Source organism: Synchiropus splendidus, chromosome 8, assembly GCF_027744825.2.
Source record: "Synchiropus splendidus isolate RoL2022-P1 chromosome 8, RoL_Sspl_1.0, whole genome shotgun sequence".
Lineage (NCBI taxonomy): Eukaryota > Metazoa > Chordata > Actinopteri > Syngnathiformes > Callionymidae > Synchiropus > Synchiropus splendidus.
The window spans coordinates 4181360-4202712 of record NC_071341.1 but is presented as its reverse complement, the minus strand read 5'-3'; the positions used below and the strand labels follow the sequence as shown (position 1 = coordinate 4202712).

Here is a 21353-nt window from a genome sequence, read left to right as displayed (position 1 = left end):
GAAAATACATTTATCTTGAGTTTTATCGTTGCTGGCAAAATGGCAAAATTTATTGTGATAATTAATTTTACCCATGTTTCCTATCACTACTGTCAGAATTCATTTCTCTAGTTGGCAGTTCCCTCACTCACTTCATCCACTACTTTCACCTTACCTGTGAAAAATGATTCCCCTGGATCTGTTTCACTTTCGCAGTAACACCTGGAAGCAGCTCTGAAGTCCAGTAACAGTGGCATCTTTTTCACTTGTGTCAATTACCTGTATTTGGGCTGCAAACAGAAGTTAAAAAAATGTCTTGTAAGATCACACAGTGTGTAATGAATCAGTTTGACAGTCTGTCAAATATTGAGCTGGTAATTATATTTTGATGTTAAGTTCCTTATTATATTCTACAGTCTTTGCTTGGTACCAACCAAGATTGCTGTTGGCCACACAGTCTTTGTGTCTTGTCTTTGTGTGTGCAAGCATACATCCCTTACTCTGGAGCACTATGCTAATAAAGCACACAAGGTTTCTATGTGCATGCTCCTTTTTGTTTGTTTCAGCATTACAGGGCTTAATACAGGCCTGGAGTGCATTATACAAATGCACAATTTTGGGCCAAACTGATAATCATAACTATTTAGATCAATATTTTTTGGGTTATTAATCATGATGCTTCATGATGCTGTGGAAAACATCTTGTTTCTACTGCTTGCCCTAAAAAATGTATGAATGGGACTTCCGGTTGACAAGGAAATGGAGTAGACGTATAGCGCGTGGGCTCTAGCCAACATTTGATCTTTGAGACATTTAAGTCTTCTAACTCTCACACCAAACTGATCAGTTTTTGATTTCTTGACTACACCGAAATGTCTGACGCAACGCTTTGGAGAAATGGCATCGAAAAGCACTAAGGCAAGCAGAAAGGACGATGCTAGTGCTACTAGCGTAACCATGAAGCTGTCATTTTGCTGTTAGACCAACACCGCGAATCGCTTGTTGCCAAATTCAGGACAACTTTTCTTTGAGGCTAAACTTGACCAGATGCGACTCGCCGTGGAGGAACATGGCCAACGAGTCTCATCACTTGAACTTGCTACGGAGGACCTCAACCAACGAGTGGCGGGCATTGAGAACGTGTGCACAATCCTTCGTGATGACAACACTCAACTCAAAGCTAAGGTCGTGAACTTGGAAAGCCGCAGTAGAAGACAGAACCTTCGCATCGTAGGAGTACCTGAATCTGTCAAGAGTGGACACCCCACAGAGTTTTTCTCACAACTGCTTTGCGAAGTATTTGGGAAGGGTGCCTTACCTTCCCCGGATCAGCGACACAGACCAGTGATCTTGCGACAGCATTAACTACTGTTAATTGTTTCTGATTGTTTTGCAAGGCTTAGAGGTTCAGAACATTCTTTGTATGTGTTCAAGGAGCAACAGTCTGTTGGGCCAATTAAGGAAGATGCTCAAGTGTGCAATATTACATTTTAAGAGCTTGCTGTTCATTTTTGTAGCAGCTGTCTTTTGGGGGGTGAGTTTTGTTTGTAGGGGGGTGGGTGGAGTCTTTACAGGTGGTTGGGTGGGATGTGGGGAAGTACCATTGCCAGTTATGGTGCCATCTCGTTTCACACAGTGGTCTGATCAATGCCTCAACTCACATTACATCTATAATATAATTTATGGAGCTGGAATGTAAAGGGTTAAGTCCTCCAATTAAAATGGAAAAAAAGTCCTGTCCCAAGTCACATCTTTTCACTTTTTCACTTTTTCACACATCACTTTTTAATTTTTTATGGCACACTTTCTGAATATAAACTAAATTTTAATAAAAGTGAACTTTTCAATTTCCAAGTAACAACCAGGCTCAACTTTTAGACTTCTCTGAATCACCTTTTAAAATTGAGACCAAGTCTTTTTCTTATTTGGGCATCTCAGTCACAAGGAAGCCCAACAATCGTTTTCATGAAAACTATATTAAACTGCTTAATCAGACTAAAAAAGCCCTCATACACTGGTCACCCATGCAGATGTCTCTTGCTGGCCGTATCAATTAAATTAAAATGACAGTTCTCCCTCAATTTTTGTACCTGTCTGACTCTACCTTTATTTATTCCTAGATTGTTCCTTCAAACCCTCGACGCAGTCATTTCCTCGTATATATGGCGCAGTAAAAGACCACAATTAAATAAGAGTCACCTCCAAAGGCCCAAAACAACAGGGGGACTGGGCCTCCCCAACTTCCGCCTTTATTATTGGGCTGCTCACCTGCATCCTCTAGCATTTTGCTCTTTCTACTGACCAAACAACCTTGACTGGGTTTTTATGGAACTACATTCAGACAATAACTTTTCACATCTCGCCCTTGTTTGTTCCTCACTTCCTTGCATCTCATTTAAAGTTATTAAAAACCCAGTAGTTAAACACACATAATATCATGGACTCAATTCCGAAAGCTCTTAGGGTTACAAAGCTTCTCTCTTTCAAGCTACAACTTCAAACCATCTTTTTAAACAGTCATCCCACGACTTGGTTTTCAAGGAGTGGTGCAGGAAGGGCAGAAGCAATCTTGCTTCGTTTGGGCAACTTCGTCAAAAACTCAACCTTCCACAATGTGAGTTTTTCAAGTATCTCCAAGTAAGACACTTCCTCCAATCTCATCTCCCCAAACTTTCAATACCAGCTGAGTCGGAGACCATTGACACAATTATCTCCCTCAACCCACTGAAGAACAAAATTATTTCAGTAATGTATGGCAAGTTGTTAGACCTCAAACTGACACCAACAAACTCAAAGCAGCATGGGAGCAAGACCTCTGTATCTCCCTGACAGAGGAGACCTGGACCTGGATTCTTGGTTTGATAAACTCAACCTCTATCTGTGCACGTCACTGTCAGTTTAAGGTTGTACATAGTGCTCATATTAGAAAAGAAAGATTGTCTCATATGTATTCAAATACCAGCCCATATTGTATGAGGTGCAAAGCTGCTGAGGCCTCTCTCATAGACGTGTTCTGGTCCTGTCCAAGACTATCCAAGTATTGGGAGGACGTTTTCTATACATTATCTAGAACATTTAATGTCCAATTACTTAAATGGACCAATGCGCCTCCTCCTACTCATGATCACTGGCTGAAGGAGATCATGACCACCTTAAAATTAGAGAAAATGAGCTACTCACTCCAACAATCACCTGGGAAGTTTCGAACGTGGGTGCCTTTTTGAACGTTTCCAGCACATCCTAGACATAAATATGACCCGGTGATGTGCCAGACTATTTACTAGGGCTGAGGGTTTTTTTTTGTCTGTTTGGGATTGTTGTATTTAATTTTCTCTTTCGGTTTCTCTTTCAAACACCTGCATACTGTACATTTTACTGATGTGGACCACAAAATTGTATAATGGCACAATTTTACAAAATTGTAAAATTGTGCCATTATGACAGCATTTGTCACACTGGAAACATTTAATAAAAAGATTTGAAGTAAAAATGTTTTAACAACATTAAATGTGAAAAAAAAACTTAAAATATTGATTAAAAAATATTAATAATAAAAAATAAATCAATAAAACTACCCTTGATTAATTGTGGTGCCTGAAACTATGTGTACAATCAGGCCATTTCTATTTATACACATTACTTTTATTGTTAAACAGCCATGTGCTCTCAGTCAATTCAAAATATTTTAAAACCTCAAACCTTAAAGAGCAACTACTGTACTGATTTGAGTGTCTTGCGTGATATTCACCCCCTATACTGAACAGATCAGTATGCAGTATGTATGTAGTATACTTTTGTCCTTTCTCTGAGTTGTTCATATTGACACAAGAGGGGGTCGGGTCGTCATATTTGCCAACTCATTATCTTAGTTGGAATACTAAAAAAGGCAGAAGTGTGTTTGTCCAGTGAGGAAAGTATCCCAAGACCAAAACTGTAAAAATAACGAAGATTTGTTGTTCTGAGTAACGTATGTCTCATCTCGTCAATTCTTTAATTTCTGAATCTGTTTTAGCAACCCAAGGACTGTCTGCGTTTGGATGAGGCCATGCTGGTAAAACAGCTCCTTCCTGAGATCTGCCATTTCATTTATACCTATCGTGAAGGCCACCAGCACGCAGCTGAGCTCCGTGTGTCTGCCTCAGCTGTCCTCTTCTCTTTAAGCTGCAACAACTTCAATGCGGTCTTCAGTCGTATCTCAACCAGGTACTTGGTACTTATTTTGAGCACTTAACTGTCGAACATTGTGTTACATATTTGTCTTTGCAGACTGCAGGAATTGACAGTGTGTTTGGAAGACACGGTGGATGTTCATGACATCGAACTGATGCAGTACATCAATGTGGACTGCTCTAAGTTAAAGAGGCTGCTTCAAGGTCATCTGTCCAGGACGTGTAACATTTTACGCAACTATTGTGACTTCGAATTGAAGATTCCTGTCTCTGTCTCTTTTAGAAACTGTCCTTAAATTCCGAGCCCTGAAAAAGCCGGCCCAACTATCCGTTATCAACAGTTTAGAGAAGGTTAGTGTCCTCCTTGTTTCTGAAAACAAAATGGGTTGAATGCCTGCCTTGCCTTTCATGCTGATAACCATACAGCGGCCCTGATGTGCTGGACATGAGCAGTCTCATGAGACAGAATGAAACAAATGGAACGAGATTAACTGTGATGGAGGGAAAACTTATGACTTGGTAGGAATTAGGGCAGCATTATTCATTAATTATTTTTTTGAAATCAGGCTTTTTGATTTGGATGATTTGGGAAAAACATGACATCGATTTGCCCTCTTAATATGGTATATATGGTTCCCTCTCTTGCAGGCTGCCGAAGTGGCTGCCTCAACCCTTTTGCTGGAGAATCTGCTCTGACAAAACTTAATAAATGTTGTGGCTTCAGAGAGCAGACAAATGAATGATTATATTCTGTAAAAGCCATGACAAATCATTTGAGACTCACACTAAATTTCTGTCTTCGAACGAGTTTGTTTTTACAGTAGACTTGAGACTTCATCTAATAACAGTGATAACTCTGCCTGTTATTGTCCAAACAGCCGGACTATCAACAATTTTTCTGTCACAACCTGTGTGTGGCAGAAACAGGTAGGAACTAGACTAAATAAGTCGCCCCAGTAATGATTAAAAGAACGACACATGCAATACAAAGTCAAGATTTTCGCAAGCAAAGTTCATGATAGACAGAATAACAGAATTCCATACGAACTGGGACAACAGTGTACAAGATCAATAGAAGACAGACTGGAGCTAGCTAGCTAAAAAAAAAGGGTGATATAAATGGGCATGATACACTATCAGAGATATGACTCAGAAGGAGTCTATAAATTGCATACCACAATGAACATAATATCCTGATTCCAGGGAAATGACCACTGGAAGAATGCACTAAAACTCAACCTGAGAAGCAGCATGTCTAGTGACCATCTTTTGTTCATTGGATTGAATTTGATTATGTTGGTGGTGGTGGCGGCATCCCTCAGAAGCTCTGGCAGGGTTATGTCTGGCACTGCTGCAGAGAGACAGGTTTGATACAAGAGGAGGTGCGTCTCATGGTAACAGAACCTCACTGATGCCATAAAAGAGCCAGTTGGTCACGTGGGTAGGCAAGTTACTTGGAGACAGTTACATTGGGTGCTTTCACCCAAGCGGCCGTAGATAAGCAATGATTGGTGCGGAATGCATTGTGGTAAAGAGGGCCGACCACAATGGCACAGTTTCACTGTGACATCACAGACGCTGAATCCTAATCTTGACAGAGCCCGCACAGTGAGGCGGGTGAACGTGGCACCTGCCATTGCTTCTGACCAACTGCACCCCCCTGACTTCTGCCTGGGTCACCGGGTGTGCTCGGATAGACAGTGGTTGGAGACAGTGCACCTCTAGTTTAAATGATCATCATGGGCTGGACATGGTTATGGACTTTTCAGTGTTTTCTTTGTGTGCTTATTGTGAATTTAATCAGGATCAATCCACAGCTTGGAAAATGAAATACAATAGACATGCTTGTGCATAATTGTTAACGCAGTCAATATCTATTTTCTATTTAACTAGTTCCGGTCATCAGATTTGACATTAGAATGTTCTGCCTCACCTCACCTCACCTTGTGCGCTTCTTATATCCCTGCAAGTGTTTTATGAACATCTGGGAACTGCAGGTTGCCAACAGATGAGTGCTGAAGTCATCGATTAAATAATCCTTCATATCCCCTGAGATGCGGTGCACACAGTGTCCGCTTATGCCCTGTGGCTGCCTGGTGTTGCATGCTCTCACTGATCATGCAAGTTGCTCTTGAATGCACCCACTGCCTAGACGTTCATTATTAATGGCTAGCAAGCTATTCTCAGTCATTTATGAATGTTCGGTATGGACCCCCATAAAAAAAAAATAATGCTGGAGGTAATGAAAGTTATGTGTTAACTATGTGTTACATGTCACAAAAGAGACTTCACTTGACCAGGGATGTTCAAGGGCCATGTATTTCAAAGCACCTGTGAGCCTCACCGACGTGGTGGAGGACCTGCAGACCCCAGTTCTATTATGCCATTCTGAATTCTCCAGTGCCCCTTCGCATGAGGTATACTTTTGGAGCTAAGCAAGGGCAAACTTGCTGATGTCTTTGATGAACATCAATCTGATAGACTGTCATTGGAATGTGAGACCAATAAAAAAGGAACCAATGAAAAATGACAGTCCTCACGTTACCAATCCCTGGTTTTGATTAGAATTGTGCATTCAGTGTGATGGGAATCTAACACTAAGTCTCTTCACAGGCATTTTGGAACTGGGTGGAGAATTACCCTGATGAATTCACAATGCTTTACCAGAGGCCACAGGCTGACATGGCAGGTACTTACTTCCTCTTTAATTCTCTGTGTTAGATTTATTCTCTCCCCACAGGAAAATCCTTCTTTAACGCTTGACACCAAATACTTGCTTTTGTTTGTTCTGACCAAGTCTCATATCTGCACAAGTCCTGTGTTGGATAGGCATGTCTTCCACATAAACATTAAAAATGAGTATTATTTGTTGACTTCGTGACACATTCTACTCTTGAAGCACTGTCAGATGAGAGGTGATGTTGTGATACTTGACAGTGACATCACAAACGTCAAGGGAAGTGATTTAGACTTTAATTATCTACAGTATTAGATATTGGTCATGTACATCTCCCAGTGAAAATATAACTTTACAAAAATCAACCTTAGAGACATAAGAGAAATAACATTGTAACAAGAGCTGTCCATCAGTTAAATTTCTTAATTGTGATTAATCGCACTGAAGCCCTAGTTAACTCACGATTAATCACACTTTCTATATCTGTTCTGTAATGTACTTTCAAGGAAGATTTCATCAACACCATAGTGTTGACTTTGTAAACTAATGCCTTAAAGAACAGCTCAACAATGATGGAGAACATTCTCTGAAAGGATGCTCATGTTTGGATGGAGGAGTATGTGAATCTTTGGCTGTGTTCATTTATGCTTGCTGTGTTTTCCATGTGTGTTAATTAGAAATAAAAAGTGTATTCAATATTTTTTTTTCATAAAAACCTAGGCAGAAAGAAAAATAACCCTCTTTTACAACTATTTTATTGCTTGTTGTTTGTTGTGCAGTATCAGGATGGGAAGAGATCAAATGGTGTTAAAGGCCAAACCATTTCATGCAGACAACAATTATACAAATCGACTTCCGGTGACGTCATGTCGAGGGCAACAGCCTAAAGAACTCGCTCTGTTCTAATTTAATAATTTCCAAACTAAGCCAACAAAATACACGGCAGAATCATAACATGGTATCATCTCTGAGAGGCAGAGTCTCGAACAAGCAGGACCAATCCAAAGAAAAGAGTGACAACTCTGCAACAAGCCTTGTATGAACCTGTGGCTACAAACGCTAGCATGCTAAACCCCAGCTAATCAAACATACTAGCCAAACTCAAGACACTAAGAAAAGACAACCAAGAGGACCACATGCAAACCCAACTCTCTTTAACAATACTTGAAACATCTTTCAAAGAGATGATGTCGAAAAGTTATAAAACAGAACCACTGAGGCGCATTAGCGCTAATGAAGACACCGCCAGGTGACACGAGCAGGCCCTCCAGTATTTGCTGACACAGGGAGATTCACTTGACTGTACGGTGTGAAGACATGCAGAACAGACTGCAGAGAAATAATCTGAGGACTTATCGTGTGCCGGAGGAGAGCGAAGGAAGGGATGTCTAAGTTTTTGTTCAAGAGCTACTGAAATCTGTTCTTCAACTGACCTGACCTGAACATCGACATCGAGAGAGCACACAGAGCCCTCGCTGCCAAGCCCGGGAACCTCGACGCAGCTCCCCGCACCCCACGCTCTCTCAGTCAAGTTTCTGGATTACTCCGTCAAAGAAACTATACTACGAAAAGCATGGGAACAGAAAAAAATGAATGTATAACAACGAGCAGATATACTTTGACCATGACTTCTCGCCCCTGTTGCAAAAAAAGTGGATGATTGTGCGCGACACAGTGAAGCAGTTAAAAATGAAGAACATCAGAGCGATGTGTTTTTTCGCTGTACAGCTGAGTATTGTGATGGGGAGAAAACCTTCCCGACGGTGACGGATCCTCTCCCTACAGTTGAGAAAATCGGTGGCAGGTGCGAGTGGATGAGAGAGAGCGACTGGAGTTTGCTTGGGACGCCTGCATATATGTACTTTTTCTTTTTGTTCTAAGATGAGAAATGGTCCATTTTTTTACTACTTGGACTGTGTATTGAATGAAAAAGTTGTGGCTTAAAATGAACAAATAATATATCAGATGCATAATCTAAACTGTTTTACATATAACGTGAATATGGCGATGTTCCAAGGAACACACCTTTCAGAAAATGATCACACAAAACTGAGGAGGGAATGGGTCAATCAGCAGACTAGTTCTTTTCAGAATGGGGGGAAAAAGGGGATCAATAAAATCAATAAATCTGCATGTTTTTGTCATGAAAAAACCTTAAACAAAAAGATGCTTCAAATGAAGACAGTCTGACCTTTTTGAGAAAGATCGAATCACTGATGGCAACTAAAGCAGAAAGAATCATCCTTGTAGGGGGAGACTTCTATCTTGAGAGGATTTATAGATAAGCTTCCATCTGACATCTGGATGGAGGGGCTTGGTCTGGTGAATGTATAGTGCCACTTGCATCTGAGGGAGAGACTTTACTTTTTTCTCACATATGCATGGTACTTATTAAGGATTATATATATTTTTTATGTCTCGGTGCATTGTTTTAGAGCTGTTCAGTGTAATGTAGAGGCTATCACTATTTCTGATCATGCCCCAGTCTGCCTGGAATTGAAGATGAGCCAAAATAAGATAATTAAATACTGCAGAGCTAATGTATCTATTTTAAACAAAGATACTGTTGAGCAAGAATAAAAAAAATGCTTACCGACTATCTTACGTTTAATGATAATGACCAAGTATCCGCATCAGTCTTATGGGAAGGATCTAGAGGGAATATTATTGCAATTTGTTCAAGGTTGAAAAAAAGAGAGACTTGCAGAATAATCAGGTTTGGAAAACTAAATCCGGGTATTACAGAGAGAATACCAGAACAACATGCAAGGACAATGTTCAAGGAGAACAGACAGAAGCTCAACAACCTTTTAACCTATAAAGCAGAGGGACAACTAAGACTCACTGATCAAAAGTATTATGAACACGGTAATAGGGCAAGCCCGCTACTGGCATTTCAGCTGCGTAAATCACAGTCAGAGTAGTACATAAAATCTAAAGTCCAGAATCCAGTGATATAATGCTCCAACCCAAGTAGGTTGCTGGAGCATTTGCCTTATATTACCAAGATTTGTATAAGGAAGAAAACTTTCCAAATAATGAAAAATACAGAAAAGACTGAAAATCATCTTATTTCAATCTAACTGGGAAAACAGACTTAAGAGGAGGCAGACCAAATAACATGGCTGGTTACTGTTGAAGAGATTAAATCAAGTTTTGGGAAAGTTAAAAGCAATAAATCACCAGGAGTGGATGGCCTTCCTGGAAAATATTATTAAGATGCTTGACGATAAGTTGACACCACTATTGCATAAAGTTTATAATTACGCTCTATCTGAAGGTGATCATTTGTTGTCTGAAGGCATTGTTAGTGTTATACACAAAGATGGTAAAGATCCAACTCTCTGTACGTCCTATCACCCCATTAGCCTACTATGTGCGGATATGAAACTACTGACAGCAGTTATTGCAAATCGAATCCAAAATCACATAAAGAAATTAATAATACCTCACCAGAACGGTTTTATTACACATAGACAGGGAACCGCTAATGTTAGAAGGGCCTTCAAATCACTGCACAAAAAAGGAACATTGCACAATGTTTGGACGGAGAGAAAGCGCTTGATCAGGTGGATTGGGCCTTTCTACAACAGACAGACAGACAGACAAACAAAGTTAATAGCAATAAATCTGAAGTTATAATGATTCTTGATAATTGTCCATTACAGTCGGAGAATTAAATTAATCCCATTCAGACATTCCAAACTAGGGTTCAGATATTTAGGAGTAACCCAAACCCCTAAGACCTGGGGAGAGTTGACTGCATCACAATGAATTTGCTTCCCAGATTATTCTTTTCGTCTCCCTGTTTTTATACCGCTGTCAGCTTCTACATCATGAGAAAAATTAATATAAAAATTAATTTGGCAAAACAAAAAAAAACAAGAATATGTCTTAAAATTCTGATGCCGCCGAAGGGTAACTTGTATTATTGGGCAGCCCAATTAAAAGCGATGGTAGCCTGGATCATTCGTGATCCAGAAACACACTGGGTTTCTTCGGAGGAGGAGTCATTACCAGGGTTCTCGCTTTCATGCCTCTTGTTTCTAAGTATGCAATCTAAAATAAATGAATAAATAAATAAATAAATAAAATAACATAACATAAATATATGGTTCAATCATATTCTTACATCCTTAAAAGGAAAGGTGTCCCTCTGTCGAGCTATGTCCGCATCAATGGGAAAATTGAGTTCCTTCCATCTTTGGTGGACAGGGGCTTCATTGGTGGGCCGAGAGTAAAACTCACTGTCAGCCAACTGTTTGAGGGAAGTATATTTAAAACTTTTGACCAACTAAAAAGCAAATTTATCCTATCATCCAATGACCACTTTAGGAACTTACAAATGAGACATTACATAAAAAACATGCTGACTGGCATCAGATCAAAAGAGAACCAATAAACATAGATATTTCACCAATTTCCCCAGTCAAAATAAGATTTTTCAGGACTCCATCAAAGTCTTTTTCTTTTTCCAAAATGTTGTGTTAGCAACAAGTGCTGGAGGAACTGCGGTCTTGTTGGTGATCACATGCACATATTCTGTGATTGTTCCATTGTGAAACACTTTTGGACCGATGTAAAAGGAATATTGGATAATTTACTTAAAGTGAACCTCTCTATGGAGCCATTATTATTTATATTGCATCTTCTTCTGATGACTGCAAGAATATGATCACACTGCCTGAGTCTCCTACAGTTGGCCAATGGATACAAATAAATAAACATATGTGTGTAATGGAGCGATTAACAGCACAGCTACAGCTCCAATCTTTGACAGAAGATGGGGACCAGTCTTATTGGAGATTATATTTGATCCTTTTTTTGCCATTGATGTCTCAGAATTTCAGTTGTTTGTACATCATCTATTTTGTATTGTTTTTTTTCAATAAAACTGTGATGCTGGAGAACACTGTGTGTTGGTTCTGCTGGACCTTACTGCTGCTTTTGATACAGTCGATCACAACCTTTTTATTTTGCGCCCCGTCCATGGGCATGACTGGGTCTGCGCGAAAGTGGTTTAAATCGTACTTGTCCAACTGAACCATGAGTGTAAAATTATTGTACTGTGAATGCGTCTCTTTCCTGTGCAGTTCCTCAGCATTTACCTCAGCTACAACACTTATATCATTTGGGCACAAAAAAAAAAAAAAATCAAACGTTGGTCTTCACCTGTGTGGGTATCTTTGTCCCCGCAGAAGCTGCAGAGAAGCTTTTTGACCTGGTGGACAATTTCGCTGAAAGTGCAAAGAGGAAGGCTGCAGTGTGGCCACTTCAGATCATTCTCCTCATCCTCTGTCCTCTGATAACACACACTATCTCTAAAGACACTGTGGAAGAAAGCAAGACCAACAAGGTACCCAGATTGATCATGCAGTCTAAATAAATGTACCACCATGCCTAAATTTGCACTGTAATTCTCTTCATTATTATCATCCCTCCTCTTTTGCATTTCACCTTTTTAGAAAATTTTTCTGGACAATCTACGAAAAGCCTTGGCTGGGCAGGGTGGGAGTAAGCAGCTGATGGAGAGTGCTGCTATCGCCTGTGTCAAACTGTGTAAAGCCTCTACTTACATCAATTGGGAGGACCATTCTACCATTTTCCTCCTGGTTCAATCCATCGTCATGGATCTTAAGGTAGTGTTTTTTTTAACAAACATTCATTTTGTTCAACGCAAGCTTTTTAGTATGACAATTCAAATAAATGTAATATTTGAATTATGTAACCCCTTTCATCTGTCTCATGTCGCTGACTTTGACAACTGTGACTGAGTCAGAAGCACACTTGGTTGCGGATGCCTTGGAAACAATGGGAATAGATTAGATTAAAGATATGATGCAGAGAAAATGAATTTCTACTGTGTGTGATTTGAGATTTTAAGGTTCGTTTTTTTCCATTGTTTTTTTTTTCTCTGTTCAGGCTTTACTGTTTAACCCAGCCAAACCGTTCTGGAGAGGTGTGGGTAACCAGAATGCTGATGTGGAACTGATGATGGACTGCTTTGTCTCCTGCTTCCGCATAAATCCTCACAATAACCACCACTTTAAGGTGAAACAAATATTTTGTCTTTGTCTTCACACCCTCATCGATGTTTGTTTATTTTTTCCAGGTCTGCTTGGCACCTTCATCTCCCTCCACGTTTCACTTTGTCCTGGTGAACTCGTTGCACAGAATTATCACCAATGTTAGTTTGAGATCGCTCATCTATATTATGTAGTATTTTCCTCTTATCTGCTTTCTGGTCATGTGTTGGTTTTTAGTCTCATCTGGACTGGTGGCCTAAGATTGATGCAGTGTATTGCTACTCCGGAGAGCTTCGCTTGATGTTCTCTGACACACTTAACCGGGTTGTTCAAGGAACTGCAACCCATCCTCCTATTCGCATGGCATCGGTAACTAATATCTTTCTCATCACTGAACGTTGTAGCACAACTTGTCTGCCTTGTGATCGACTTTATTTTGTTAATTTGCTAATTGTACATTTGTGTATTTTACAGAGTCTGACGTTCAAGGGAAAGATGAGCACCAGTCTCAAGTTTAAAGAGAAAGCCACGGACCTGGACACTCGCAGTTATAAGTGCCTTCTTCTTGCTTTGGTCAAACTCATTCATGCTGATCCCAAACTTTTGTTGCACGTAAGTCAAGCCTCTGTAACCTACCAACATGTCATTCTTAAAACCAGATTCTTCTTCTTCAGATTCTGTTTTTGTGCACTAAAGCTGCAGTAGGTGATTTTGTTAAAAATATTGACTTGTTATAGCCAATGCTGGGATAGCTTACCATTCCTGTCCATGTCAGACCAAAACAAATGGCTAACCTTAACCATCAGAATCAGAATCAAATTTATTGCCATGGTCGGGGGGGCGCACACGCACACGCACACGCACACGCACACGCACACGCACACGCACACACACACACACACACACACACACACACACACACGCACACACACACAATTTCTAATGCTGGGACTTGTCTTTGTTAGAACCCAGTGAGACATGCTCCTGATGCTCAGAGCAGCACAGCAGAGCTGATTACGGGCCTGGTCCAGCTTGTGCCTCTCAGCACCACCACTCAGCTCTCCCAAGAAGCCATGGAGGTCTGCTTTCAGTCTTATTTTGATATTTCTGCACCTTTCTGCCGTGTCTCATTTTGGATTTTCTTCTGGATGCATTAAATTATGGCTTAAATTGGTTTGATTAACATGTGCTTTCTTCAATAGGCTCTGCTAGTTCTTCACCAACCAGAGACCATAGAACTGTGGAATCCCGATGCTCCTATTGAGACATTCTGGGATATCAGGTAGGAGTTGCAAACCTGTGTCTCTCTGGGCTTGCTGTAATTTCCATTGCTGTCAGCTTTTATATTCTTTTGGACACTTTCATCTGTCTTGGTATTTCATTTCTTTTTTTTTTCTTTTTTTAAAGCTTGGTGTTCATAGGAAACAATACGATATGCTCATTCATGCTGCTTTTGTGGGGATCGGTGAAGAAAATATTAGGAGCCTCAGATATATCTTTGTTTGACTGTCAAATGCATTCAGTGAGCTGAGAATGTGGAACATGAATTTAAATATGTTTATTTAATCAATGTTGATTATGAAGCTTTTCTGTCAATAACTTTGTTGGTATGCAGGCTGGATATGGCAAGTCTTATTAATGTGAAATTGTTTTTAGTATCATTAGTTTTTATGACTCATACATTCTGGACACTGAAAATCACTGGTAAAAACACATATCATCTGAAGTCTACCATCCTCTAAAATGTTCATGTTGCATATAATTTAATAATGCTTTAATCTATTATAATCAATTTTTTCAAATTTAGTTGCCCACAGGTCCCTTTTCAGTCTGGATGGTGTGCTCAAATTTTTTTTTCTCTAGCATTGACTCATCATGCTTGTTTGACAAATTATAAAGTTGAATTTTGTAATCCAGATCCCATTGTATACTTATAATTGTGTCCACTGTGTTTGTGCGGTGTCGACAGACGGACTGTTGAACAATCATGAGTTTCCGGATTTTCTCTCACATGCAAAAATTTAGAGGGCAACTGGCACGCTGTATGCAAGCGGAGTGAAATCATCTGCCAAAAATTTGAATTGATTATTAATATTGATATCTTGCAATGTTGTACATGTACATAAAATAGATGTACATAAAATATTGTCTCAATTGACACATCAAAGTTGACTGATTAACTGACTGTCTGAACACAAATGAAATCAGAAATCAGCAATCGCAGTTCTTACATTGGCCCCAGATTCATTTGTTCTGGAAAAGGTGGGCCCCAAGATCAAAAAGGTTAAAAAAATCCCTGTCATAATGCATTAAAGCGTCTGTGGCTTTTGACCCATGGGCAATATGATGATATGTACTGTATGTCTGATTTGTCGTCTACCGCCATTTCATCATCTCAAGAGTGGATGAATTTGCACTGGAGTGCAGGCTAGTTTTCCTGCAAAGAAGATGCCGTTTTGTACACTCTCTACTACACTGCTTTACGTTTCACACTGTTTCACAATTCACAAACTGAAGTGTGATCAATCCAGCTCCGCTGTGTGTGACAAGACAGAGCTGCGAGGGTGTCTGGAGTACTTTGGTTCACGATTGTACTTTTAAACTTTGCTTTCAAACAGTAAACTCTCCGTAATGGTGTGAGACTCTGATTCAGGATTGTTTAGATGTATGTTTTGTTAGATGTAGTGGCCCATTATATCAGCAATCAATACTTACAGGGTCTCCTGCAAGCTGCTGCCTCTGCAAAATCTGCTCTCTGCTCCTGCCAAAAAATTGTTACATCACAACTGCAACTAATCGTCATACATCATATATATCGTGATATTGCCCATCACTACTGCAACTCCTCCTCTACTTGGTTGTCTGGGTCAGTGCATTTGGTTTAAGTTAGGGGTTGTTGCTTCTGTGAGTGTGTAGCAGCCCGGCCAGATTTCAGTGATGATAAGGATGTTTATGAGATTATGACATAAGAAGGGTTTGTTGTTCAGGGTATCAATGTAAAGGAGAATGTGATGGAAATGCTGTGTCAGTAGGGTGGTTTTGGGTCTCTGAAAGTTGATTGTGGGTTTAACAATACAGCTACTACGGATCTATTTAACTTGGAGGTTTTATTGAGACAAGCGATAGTATTGGCAATTTATTGTAAAATCAGGTGGGAATTATTCCACGATTCAGGGCTCCAGAGTGTGACGTGAAATATTGAATTTCTCATCTACATCTAATTAAATATTATGTTCAAACATAAACAAATGATGATGTTCTAGACAAACTAATAAGTTTCATCTTGAAACAGTCGTGACTGGAGCAACGGCCTTCCAAATCAAGATGTTGAAGAAGTACAACAAATCCACAAAGCATGCCATTAAGAGAAACATTTTTAAATTGTGTTTTTGTTTAAAAATCTTTCGAGAGTAGTAAAACATTGACTTCACTGCATTAAAGCTGATTCCTATGAAAATTTGAGTACTTCTAAATTTCCTGTTGGTGTGCCTAAAGAAAATACATTAGATGCACCTAAGTAACTAAAACACAACGCTCTGCAGTCTCTAATCCTGCAATGTGGCTGGCCAGGAAGACAACCGTGAGCCAGTGTCAACCGGCGCTGTCCGACCGGATATGACTCCCCACGCTGATATAAGTTATCAATTTACACAAAGCCCCACACCGAACACTGGGACTCAAGCCAGGAGTGTAGACTTAAAAGTCTGCTGGACCGCCCCATCCTTCAGAACATAATGGGAATGGGACCGGAGAGGACTGATAATGCGTTAGTGTACAGAGTGTCAAATTATTTATTTCTGACTGTCTCTGGGATGTGCCATTTGTCCCAACATGGACAACAATAAGTTTGACGTACGATGTGGGGAGTGAAGGTAACCTACAGTATCTGTGAGATTCTCAATGATGGTCTAACTCCTGGCAGACAGTGCATTAAAGAAGTGCACTTGGATCATGGAATTCCTAATTATCAGCGTGATTCAAGAGAAAAGTGTAGCTTCAAAAGGAAATGCTCTGACGTCAGCAACTGCAGTGAGTCAGCAGTCAATCGCTGACAACCACCAGACCATCAGGCAGATCACACGAGCAGAGGTCCACAATACCACAGTACTGTCTAAATTATCATGGCGGGTAGGCTACAAACAATAGTGGGTAACAATTGTGCATCTAATAAAGTTAAACAAATAACCTACCAACGGCAATCAATCACTCTGTTGGAATAAGTAAATCGAAGACTTTATTTCAGGATGTTGGAATAAGCGCTCAATTCTCTCACATGTATCCCTGACCAATGCTTCGCTGTACCCGGAGCCCCACTGAGATGGGATGAGGAGGCAGAAGTGCGAGAACACTGGAGAAGATGCCTGGGGTCTATGTGGTGAAAACAGCACATAGAACCCTTTACTGTAAATAAAATGCCTATTATTTTATTGGTATGATGTGACAAGGCTGAATTACATGTTGTAATGACTGGGCTCCAAAGCGTCATGGGAATTGAGGTTCATTTCACTTTCTGAGTGTATTGTTGAGAGTGGTGAGACCTGATATGCTACGCTATACTTGTTATTTTACGAACTTACGAATTTAATTTGCAAATTAATACACACACATTCATAGAACTGTGGTTACAAAAGGTAACCCAGATTTTGACATCATATGTGCTCCGGTCCTCTAACGTCTTCGCTATTGGTTAAGAACCACGGCGAAGCCTTCTTAATGGCTGAGCACAATCTGTGCGCCAGCTGCTGAGAAGAAACTGGTCTCCCTCTAAGACTGAGATCATGGCAAATGAACAGTCTGTCTGTTAGTCTGAGACGTGATTGCCTTCGGCCTGAAAGCAGGGTTGGGGTGAGGGGTCACCGAGTCTCCTTCACCCCCAAAAGACATACACCAGGGACTGTCAAAGCCGTCAGGTCACCCACCCGTTTTACCGTAGACAAGGCCAGAAGCAGCAGTGTCTTAAGACAGGGCCTGATCCACCTGGCACCAAACAGGAACCTTATTGATGATCAGATGACTCCTCACTGAGAAGTGGCCCAGACCCGGGTCCCACTGTAATGGTGGCTGCAAATACGTTGCTGCCTGGCATTTTTCAGTAACTCCTGGAAAAAGGAAGGAACACCAGAAAGAGGACAACTAACTGGCTTGAGGCCGTCAGACTCACGCTAGGTCACAGAGATGCGCCAGCAAATGGCGTAAGGCCTGTTAGTGGCTGGAACTCGAGCACTGTGTACTGTTGAAACGACTGCATCTGACAATCCCTTGTCAAGCAATTTCACATTTCAACATACAAACCTTATGAGGACGTCACACGACCACCAGGAAAATCGGGGATCGGTCATGGAGATCACAGATCCGGAATCCGCCTCATGCCCGGACTGTCTGGCACACTGTCACGATCCGGAGTTTCTGCTCCCTGACGTGCTGCAGAAACGGCATAATCAGCCTGAGCAGGGGAAATGCGCAAAGCAGCCCCTGGTGCTGCCCCAGGTGCAGCCCCACACTGGATGAGCCAGCGCAGTACGTGGGCTTGTCCGCCGCCCACACTGGTAACCACAGCGGAGCTTTGCCATTCTCCTTCGAAGCAAACAAATCTGCAAATTGATTCATGAACTTCTGCCAGTTTGCGTCTGCCACCTTTGGCGTGAGACCCCACTCGTTTGTGAGAGCACCTCGTCTGGACATCCTGTCTGTGCCCAGGTTTAGCACATCTGGGACGTGGCGTGCTCTCAGCGACAGCAGGTGGCTTGCTGCCCTCGCCAAAATACGAGCTGCCACCTTGTGCAGAGAGGGGGCCCTCGTGCTTCCTTGACGGTTAATACACGGCACTGTTGTGGAGTTGTTTGACATCACCATCACGTGATGTCCCGTCAGCCACGGTGCGAAGTGAAGCAAAACCTTAATCACCACCATCAACTCCAGCAGATTGATCTGAGGTGTGGGATCGGAGCATTCTCCTCCCACACTGTCCTCGTCTAGGGCAGCCTCCTCAGCCCAGAAGGGATGCATTTGTGAAGACCGTATTGCTGGACATAGTCCATAGGCACTCCTGCTGTAAAATGGAGTACTAGAGTGCCATGTCCAGGTGAGCTTTAGCAGACACACTCAACCACCTGTTCCTGTCCCGGACCAGGTGGAGACGAAGACATGACATCCAGCACATAAGCCGCCTCATGTTTAACAGTACCAGTTTTCACAGCCCCAGTTTCACAACCGGATGTACTGTTGACATGTGTCATCACCTCGCTGGCTCTCATCTGATGAGCACTTCTCATCATGCGGACCTGATCCACCGGAACTGATTGACACAAATTTTAGAGCTGCGCCCTCAACAGATGAGAATCGTGGAGGATCCCCAGCTATTGTGCGCAAGTCATGGGATGCAGCACACTTTTCTGGAGATTGACGCCGAAACCCAGGCTTCTGATGTGATTCAGCTCCCTCCCCGATATGCTTGAGTGCCTACTCCAAGGACGTTGCCAGAATGAGCCAGTCATCCAGGTAGGTCGGGATCCTCAGACCTAAGCTTCTGAGAGGCTCCAAAGCTGTGTCCACCACCTTGAAGACGGTCTTCAGAGCCAACAAATACCCAAAGGGTAGTCTGTTGAATTGAAAATGATCTCCCTTTCCTCGACTCTCTGTGATGCAGGATGGGGACTTGAAAATACGCATCTGTCATGTCCACCGACATCATGCAGACCACTGGCCTGACACACTCGAGAAGCTGCCTGACCCCCAACATTCTGAATTATCGTGATGCAATATTGTTCAACCTCCGAAGATGGGTCTCAACTTGCCTGATCTCTTCAGGACGAGAAAATACACAGAGTGAAACCCCATGCTGCACTCCTCCGACGGGACTCTTGAAACAGTCCCCTTTAGGAGAAGAGAATATGTCTCGTTCTCGTTGTAAGCACACCCGTTTCTGATGAGAGCAGGCCACTGTGCTGTGCGTCAGTTGAACATGGGAGGTCGGAAACTGGAAACGCATTACCTGCGCGTAACCTTCTGTCCATCCATGGAGAAAGAGGACCACACAGTCTCACCACTTCGGGAAAAAGTGAGACAGAGATGATGCAGAGTTTGGGTAACCAGCCCTCCCGCGTGGGCACCAATTCCTGACAACTCCCTATTCTAGTGGGGACTGGCTAAAGGTCCCCACGGGTCCATAACTCAATTTGAGGATGAAGACTTCAGAATAACTAGGTTTTTATTATTAGGTTTACCTTTGGTTCAGAGTCATGGTTAAGGTTGTTTTGGATGGTTAGGTTTAGGGTGAGATGCTGGGGAAAGCATTATGTCAATGAGAGTGTATGTACGTGCTTCTATCTTTGTGAGAACATGTATGAGTTTTTATCAAGTGAGGTCATTTTGGTCAGTCCTCACTTTGTCAAGCTTCAATTTGAGGGTTAGGGTAGCTGGGTTAATAATTGGGTTTATAATTGGGTTTTAGCTGCACAATTTTCCATGAAGGTGAATTATTAAATGCCAGTGCTTAATAAATATTTTCATATTTTTTTATTAACGTTTTGAAGCATGACTATTATTTACATTATTGTAATACATTGATTTTGTGAGGGACGCACAGTCACAGCTGTGGTGCTTCTTGTCAGCATATTATATATTTAGTTTTTCTGCCTTTATTACATCATTTTCAGTTTTGAGTTTCATTCAGATGTTTTAATTTTGGTGCACACATAATTTATTTGATGGAAGGAATGCAGACAGTGTCAATGTTTGAGTTTTATTTGAGAAGAAAATGCTTAATTTGAAGTACTTAAAACACACATGCATGAACAATTGCTGGATGAGGATGAGTTACGAGTATATAGTATGGCATGATTGAATTATGAGGAAGTGTATTGTTCAGCTCATCATGAAGCAGCCTTCATATAAAAGAATGTGTTTTGGGATTGTATCCTGCCCTACTATTTGAGAAGGGCTGCAATTGGTCCTCTTTTGCCTTTGGTCTCAATCTAGCCAGATCTATAATGATCTGGAATTTGTTTTGTATTTGTTGATTAGATTAATGGAGTAAGACTGAATCCTTAACTGAACTTCCTGCCTGTCCTTTTAGTTCACAGGTGCTGTTCCTCATCTGCCGAAAACTGATTGGCCAGCAGATGGTTAATGGAACGGAGGTTCTCAAATGGATGAGGGAAATCCTCATCTGCCGCAACAAATTTCTGCACAAAAACAAGGTACAAAAACATGAATTATTCCTATAACCCATTGCAACAAAAAAATTAATCCTCATTTGTGGTGACTGGCCTGTCATGGTTAAGTCCTCACTATTTCATTTCATATAAGTAGTTTTAAGATCATTTACAATTGCTTTTTGTTATGTTCTGAAAGATTGGACAAGGAGAAATGATTCCATTTTGCGTGATCCAGATGGCTATATTGTGAGGTCCTCAATGGATTTCATACATACGGAAATTGTATTAGGGTGATAGACGCCTCATTTTGTGTTTTCTAGGTAATGGTCTCGCTGTATACAGTGCG

At 41.2% G+C, this 21353-nt stretch overlaps 1 protein-coding gene across 3 annotated transcripts in view; it reads left to right on the top strand.

The window, feature by feature from the left end:
• nf1a (neurofibromin 1a) overlaps positions 1-21353 on the top strand; it is a 98113-nt gene that overhangs the window by 15123 nt on the left and 61637 nt on the right. For all 3 annotated transcript variants that reach the window (XM_053873074.1, XM_053873075.1, XM_053873073.1), the window contains exons 4-16: positions 3992-4182; positions 4246-4352; positions 4432-4499; positions 6762-6837; positions 12024-12181; positions 12291-12464; positions 12748-12876; positions 12938-13012; positions 13089-13220; positions 13326-13463; positions 13817-13930; positions 14054-14133; positions 20926-21049. In XM_053873074.1, coding sequence (XP_053729049.1) covers positions 3992-4182; positions 4246-4352; positions 4432-4499; positions 6762-6837; positions 12024-12181; positions 12291-12464; positions 12748-12876; positions 12938-13012; positions 13089-13220; positions 13326-13463; positions 13817-13930; positions 14054-14133; positions 20926-21049 — 1566 coding nt within the window. The remainder of the gene's footprint in view (positions 1-3991; positions 4183-4245; positions 4353-4431; positions 4500-6761; positions 6838-12023; positions 12182-12290; positions 12465-12747; positions 12877-12937; positions 13013-13088; positions 13221-13325; positions 13464-13816; positions 13931-14053; positions 14134-20925; positions 21050-21353) is intronic.